Here is a 7,694-nt window from a genome sequence, read left to right as displayed (position 1 = left end):
AATGCTCAGCTCTGATCCTTTCCACAGAAGTTCATTTAAGATCCACTAGAGCAGCATTCTTTATTTTCTGCTGGGGGCAGAGGCTTCCCACAGCTCATTGGTGGATAAGTCCTTTCTCCCCATCCTGTTTCTTTAATCCCCTCACAGGGGAGTGTGTTCAAGTGCTCTTCATGCACTTTTCTTTTCAGCAACATATTACCACACTTTTTACACCAGGATTAAACATTTTTTTTAAATCTAATTTTGTCATCAGCCTCCTGCAAATATGACAATAAGAACGGCTCGTCCAGACCGGGTGCAACATTTCCGGCCCCGCATGCACTGCCTTAAAAAGGTGGGTGGAAATCATCGTCATTACTGGTTCATTTTGTGCTTGCTGCTGGGGTTTTATATATCATAGTTTATTGGTCATTTCTTTTAGAAAGTGGACAAGTATGAAACATACATCTATTTTTAAATGATTCTAAATTTTAATTTAGATTTAATCATTTTGGATTAGGTTGAATTTAGGGTTAGGGTTAGGGTTATGAAGCACAGATGATGATGTGGAAGAAAACGTTTTTTTAGTAACTTTACCCTACTCAATGTTCTCAGTAAATACTATTTTTCATTTGTCCAGTCAAAAGACAGATCTCAATTATAGTACATTTTTTATGAAGTCATTTAAATTTAGGATTTGTTTGCCACCAAAAGAGCAAGGGCTTGTTAAAGATCATCTCTAATTCCACTTTAAAGCCACTTAACTTTGCTGCTTCGGCTCTGCAGTGGAAACACAGTTTCCCTGGAACACTCCAGTGGTATCAGCTTCCATCCCACTAGGAGTTGACGCAAAGGACAGATCAGGGCCAAAACCTTAACAGAAAAAGCATAACTTCTATTTGATTGAGGCAGATGGATAGAAAATGTTGTAAATAACATGTGGATTGTAATTAATTACATGATAGAACTCACAAAAGAGTTATAAATCAATGTGTGCTGAACTTTGTCTTTGTTGGAACACACGTGTTGCGTGACACTATGATTTGCTACTATCTTTTCTATGCCCAATATTTTTCATGTAGATGACTAAATGTGTAGCAGACAATGTGTATGTAGCTGTATACTGTACTTTTGTACTGTATGTAGTATGACTTTTTTCCTTTCTGAGAACTTGGGAACTTCATTCTCTAGATTCAAGATTCAAGAAGCTTTATTTATCCCGAGGGAAATTGAGGTGCAACAGTTCAATACAAAGAAGGAAGGAGAAATATACACTCAATATAACTAAACTACTAAATATACACTAAATACACATCAAATATTACTAAATATAAACTAAAATAACTAAGTATAACTAAATATAAACTAAGTATAACTAAATATAAACTAAATGTATCAACAAAGGTGCAATGTGTAAGATATAACCCAACAACTGATCAAACATGATCAAGAGAATGTGAAGAGTTCTCAGTGTTGATGTTAGGTCAAAGAAGTATATCTAATATGTGGAAGAAATATTCTGAAATAAGTATGCTAACGGACTCAAGCTTTGGCTCGTTTTATATTGATTGTTTTTTAAACACGTGTTCCTCTAGAGGCGATAGTGAGTCCAGTTAGCGCTGTAGGTTAATTTGTAGTTTTCCAAGACTACAGTTGGCAGGAGTACATTTACTGTACATGTTTAATAAAGGTCCACCGAGTATTGACACTTGGGGAACTTCCTATTGCTGCTCCTTTAAATCTGTAATGAACACTTGAACCATATTTACGGTGGCCAGGGCAGCGCAAAACACTTTCATGAGAAGAAATGCAATGCAGCTTCAGAGATGATTCAAAAATAAAAACAAAAACATGCCAAACACATCTCAGCCTTGTGTTTCCAAGGTGTTTTGTGTCCCCTAGAAAAGGTTTCCAAGGTGTTTTGAACTTGTTGAATCAATTTGTTTAATTGAAACGCTTTTTGTAAACACTACTCCTTGTAAATGTTTCAAATGAGTCCTCAAGGTTTTTTTTTTTTTTCATTTGCTTGTGTTTTGGCAACTGCCTGGTTTTCCTTTGCATTGTTTTTAAAGCTGCAGCGTATTCCCCTCATGGAAATGTTTCTGGTTGTTCCCGTTTGACCCTGTTGGCCACCCTACATAATAGATACATAGTAGGCTACCTACAATTCAATTCACTCTATATCTATAACAGAGCTGCTACAAAAACAGCGAGCATGCTAACGACAAACCCTGACATACTCTAAAACCTTTCTCACTGAAATGCAACAAGCAATGCTACCTGAGATCCATTGATTCAGTGTAACATTTCAGCTACATTACTGAACAAACTACACATTGTTATTGATGATCTATTAAAGCTGTTATTATTTAATTCACTCTCTTATTTAAATCCCCAAATGCCCTCCCTGTTGATGGTGTGGACCTCAACTGAGTTATTATTCACCTAAGAGGCTGAAACACAAAGCAGTCCATGTCTCCTCCTGATGTTCCTGTGCTCTGCTTCCAGCTGGAGGCCATGATGGTGGAGATGCAGAGCGGGGTGAAGGGCTCAGAGCAGAAACTCAACGTCACCACCATCCCTCATGTCATCACTGGTGAGACTGACACAAACACACACACACACACACACACACACACACACACACACACACACACACACACACACACACACACACACACACACACACACACACACACACACACACACACACACACACACACACACACACACACCTGATGATGACGTGATGTACTATTATGAGACGTGAGGACATTAAAAAAGGGTTGTGTACAATCTGCATGCACAGCTTTTTTCCTTTCAAATTCAAAATAAATGTTTAAAAGACAGCCTACTTTTATTTCAGACTTGATTATTATTTGTTATTTAAGCCTGATTTTCTGCAAACTTCTGACCCATTTTAATTGAAATTCAATTTAGTTCAATCCCTAAATGTTAGGTCCTTTAAAATGATATTGTCCGTTCCGAGAAAAAGACAAAAGGCTGGACGTATAACTCTTACATTTACCTGACAGTCCTGATCCTTCATCATGCTGACTGACTGTGTGCAGACAATGACAGGCTGCCTGCTGTCTAAGCTGCTAACACAGGCTAAATACAGCAGCTTATTATTGGATGAGATCTGGATGGCGCTTTAGCCAAAGTGGCTTATTACTCAATTCTAAGAGCAGCGAGGGAAAGGTCAGCATGGATCTATTGGCAAATCCCCCCACCCCACCCCACATACACACACACACACACACACACACACACACACACACACACACACACACACACACACACACACACACACACACACACACACACACCTCCTGCTTTGAGCTACAGTTACCTAAATGAAGTGTGGTGCAGACGCCAGTGTGATTGATTGTTACCTGAAGTCATTCATTAATGTTGTCATGTCTCTGGCTGATGCTGCCTGTTATTTTGTCCCTACAATCACACACTTTACACTGTCATTTTCTGTAGTGTACAGTAAATAAAGGAGGTGGAAACACATTATTGATCTTTACATTGAGATTTAGGTCCATTATATTTGGAAAAATTAGCTACAGATTAAAATACTTTTGCTTTGAAACTTAGTTTTTGAATTTTCCTTTTGCCAGAATGCTAAAAACAACCTTTTTTCATTCAACTTCATTGAACAATTATTCCAGCACATCATAAAATGTCCCATAAACATCAATGTTCATTATGTTAACCCTTAGGAGATCCGAGGGACATTTTGTGCCATTGTGTTTTTTATTTTCAAGCCATTCCAGCTGTGTTGAATGAATATAGCTCACATTTGCCAGAGGATATTCTCTTTTACTTCTCTTTTGAATTGTCATCTCAGTTTTTAAAATTAGCCTAAAATGGCTAAGCTACGCAAAAACACACACAATTGTTCCTAGGGACAAATAATGCCCAATTGAAAACCATTGAAAATGCTTTTTTTGATCCCACATTTATCTTTACATAAACTAATGAATTCCTTTATGTTAAGATTTCATTTTGTACACAAATGTTAACCCTTTGAAGCCTGCAGCACCATTTCACCCTTTTACTGTTTTCTGCAAGGGTGCTTTGCTATCTTTGAATAGGCTTTATCATTTTCATGCTCAAATAATACTTCTAAATTATTTGAATAACTACATGGCACAAAATGAAAATCACTAACTGTAAGTTATTTCAAAGAGACTTCAAGGACACTATCAAAGTAACTTTGTTCTGGACCAACATGATGTGACAAACATTTTAAGGGTGGAACACTGCACACACATATAGCCACACAATGACATAGAAGATCTGGAATAACATTTATGAAGTTGGCCAGTCAATGAAATCCCTTTCATCCATCCAGACCAAAAAACGTATTAAAAAAAAGTAATTGTTAATTTATTGTTTGGCATGTTCAGCGATATTAGCAGTGAAGTTCAGCTGGTCGTCCAGAGTCACAGGTTCCTTCAGTCTGAGTCGCTGAAACAGCAGAGGTGCCAATGTTGATGGAAAGATCATTGGAATACTGAAATGCATCCCTTTATCATTGGAATAAAGAGATTCTGATTGATCGGAGAGTCCTTAACTGGGATGAAGAGCAGTTCAGTGTTGTTTAGGTTGAGCTTCAGGTGGTGAGCAGCCATCCCCTGAGAGAAGTGAGCCAGACACTCAGAGATGCGGGCAACCTCCTGGGTTTCAGACCGGGGGAAAGAGAAAATTAGTTGTGTGAATCCATCAGCGTAGCTGTGGTAGCAGAAGCAGTGTGAGCGAATGAGAGAACCAAGAAAGTTTGTGTACAGAGAGAAGAGGAGGGGACCCACGACAGACTCCTGTGGGACCCCAGTGAGGAGTTGAAGAGAGTCAGACACAGACCCTCTCTATGTTACCCAGAGAGAGCGCAGAGCCTGAGACTCCTAGTTCTTGGAGAGTTTGTAGAAGGATATGGTGATTCACTGTGTCAAAAGCAGCAGAGAGGTCTAGAGGGATGACGAAAGAGGAAAGGGAGGCAGCTTTAGCAGTGTGCAATTCCTCAGTGGTCACGAGGAGGGCAGTCTCGGTTGAATGGCTGGCCTTGAAACCAGACTGATGTGGATGAAGAAGGTTGTTTTGATGAAGGAAGAAAGAAAATTGATTAAAGATTGCAAGCTCAAATGATTTAGAGAGAAATGGAAAAAGAGAGACAGGTCTGTAGTTTGTTACATCAAGGGGTCAAGATTGGATTTTTTCACGAGAGGACTTACCCTTGCCTCTTTGAGAGAGTTAGGGGAGCAGCCAGTTCTTAGACCTCATTGGGAGAAAGGGGAGAGAAGGAAGTTAGACTGTGGATGGGAGATTTGGAGGGTGAGCAGGTAGCATCAGTAGGTAAATTGGGAAGTGAAGAGCATATGTCAGCTATTTTCTTTTCAAAATAGTTGACACAATTGCACAGCAGAAGGGAAGATGGAGGTTGGGGGCTGGGAGGTTCAAGAAGAGAGGGGAATATCAAGAAGATTTTTTGGGGCTGGAGAAAGAAGATTGTATTTCAGATTGAAAGAAAGTGCATTTGGATGCAGAAATAGAGGAGGAGAAAGAGGATAGAAGAGCTTGATAGGAACGGAGGTCATCGGGGTGTTTTGATTTCCACCATTTCCTTTCCACGCATAAGTTGCGTTAATTATAATGGCATTTTAACCTATGTTGACAATAGTAACATAGGCTAAGTGTGTGCAGTGTGTGCAGTAGTTTCAGCTCCTCTCTGTTTCCACACAGGTAAAGACATCATTGCATGGATTACCAACAAGATGAAGAGCACTACAGAAGGTACAATACAAATCCAAGATTGTATCCACATGACTGCTTCATCCATTAGTTTCTCTCCCCTGTGTGTTTCAGAGAGTCAGGCCTTTGGCACCATGTTGGTGGCCTACGGCTACATCTACCCTCTAGAGAACCACAAGAAGCTGGTGATGTGCAACGACACCAGCCTCTACCGCTTCCAGGTGCTTTACTCACTTTTTCTTTTGGTGCCTGTAAGAATCACTGCTGCATTTAAACACATTAGTGTTCAGGATTCAAAGAGTGTTTTCCTTTACCAAAGATATTGTGGTGGAAACTTCTGAAGCAATGGAGACAAAACAGAGAGACACTGGAGAGCAGGAACTTGAAGACAAAACACGGATGGGTTTATTCGGAGTTACGGCCGGAGAATTGACAAGACATTTACTGTAGACACGAGTTGCTACAGCGGTTGCCAAACCAACTCTGAAGATCTCGACAATAGGAAGAGGTTTTAACTAGTTCTAAATGGATAATCAACATTCTTCAAACGCCAGACTGAACAAGCTCAGACAATATGTTTAACTTAAACTGTCATCTAGGTCACAAATAAGGTGTTTACCGGAGCATAGTGGGCCAGATAAACTGGCGCTAGCTGTCCTTAAACAATAAAGCCAATCTTAGATCAGCTTGAGCTCGTACCCACTGTGGGAACAAGGCTTCAGAAGCCCAGGCTGCCCCTCCTTAATGAAGATAACAGCACCTGCAAGGCCGTAGAGCCAGGTCAAAGGAGGACAGAGAGGAAGGACAAAACTGGCTAACTTGAAAACAAGCAGTACACAAGCAGCTGTGAAGAGACCAATGGTCACATGTGTGAAGAGGTCACAGGCCTGAACGAAAGGTTACAAGCTTACACAAAATATTCCCTAACAGATATAACCAGTGATGTTTACCTGATTACAGCTCACTGCTGGTGTCCTGAGGACATCATAGTGAGCTGTTCAGAAGACAGGAATCTAGGAGGAGTTTTTGGAGCACTGAGGAGTTCTATAATAAAGTCATGGTGTGTGATGTAGTTCCTGACCCTAGGTAAGACACTAACGAGACATATGACTCACATGATTGAATCAATATCACACCAGTTATTGAGAAGACCCGTTTATTCAAAATGTCTCTTCTTTATTTTAAATATTATGAACTCAGATTATTTCATAGAATTTATTGGTGATTTTAAATATACTGAGAGAAATACAAAAGTCAACGTGACACTTGACTTGCTGGATGTCTACATGGCATGAAGGACAAATTAGGAATTTATTTTGGTTAACCTGCTATGTACAAATGTATACATTTTGTATGATTACTTTATTATCCTGTTTCTTCAGACTGTACATTATAAGCTCTATTCATCATCCGACCAACAAAGGGAGTGTGCTCTCTTACCGCTGTCTCTTAAATCGGACCCGGCTTTTCTGGCCGATCACAGGTTTCAGGATTAAGGTTTCAAGGTTTCATTGGTCATATGCACAGCATATACAATGTATATGTTGGCAATGAAAATCTTATATCCCATGCTCCTCCAACGACTCAACATACATGGTGCAAATAACATAAATAAAATAGTGCAAAAAGAGAGAAGAATATTTACAGTATCAACAATAAAGATTTGAGGATGTGAAATATATACATATGTGGAATACATTGAAAGTATTTAAATACTTTACACTGTTGAATGAGGAGGTATGGACAGATGCATATATTATGTATAGCAGATGTATATGGCAGATATGTATAATATATAGATATGTGTACTATAAACAGATGTGTATAATATATATATATATATATGTATGTGTATGTGTGTGCTATAAAAAGATGTGAGTAGACATTCACAGAGCTCAGGAGTTCAGCAGTCTTATAGCCTATGGTATAAAACTGTCTCTGAGTCTGGTGGTCTTGGT

The 7,694-nt window shown here is 39.2% G+C and overlaps 1 protein-coding gene across 1 annotated transcript in view; it reads left to right on the top strand.

Moving 5' to 3' along the window:
- The first annotated feature begins 135 nt into the window (after positions 1-135).
- rgs9a (regulator of G protein signaling 9a) overlaps positions 136-7,694 on the top strand; it is a 16,071-nt gene continuing 8,512 nt past the window's right edge. Inside the window, exons 1-4 of the mRNA XM_063904208.1 lie at positions 136-334; positions 2,488-2,575; positions 5,728-5,778; positions 5,851-5,957. Of these exons, the coding sequence (XP_063760278.1) occupies positions 266-334; positions 2,488-2,575; positions 5,728-5,778; positions 5,851-5,957 (315 nt within the window). The 5' untranslated portion in view covers positions 136-265. The remainder of the gene's footprint in view (positions 335-2,487; positions 2,576-5,727; positions 5,779-5,850; positions 5,958-7,694) is intronic.

This window comes from Eleginops maclovinus, chromosome 16, assembly GCF_036324505.1.
Source record: "Eleginops maclovinus isolate JMC-PN-2008 ecotype Puerto Natales chromosome 16, JC_Emac_rtc_rv5, whole genome shotgun sequence".
Taxonomy (NCBI): Eukaryota; Metazoa; Chordata; class Actinopteri; order Perciformes; family Eleginopidae; genus Eleginops; species Eleginops maclovinus.
The sequence above is the reverse complement of the archived record's forward strand: the minus strand, read 5'-3'. Positions and strand labels throughout refer to the sequence as shown.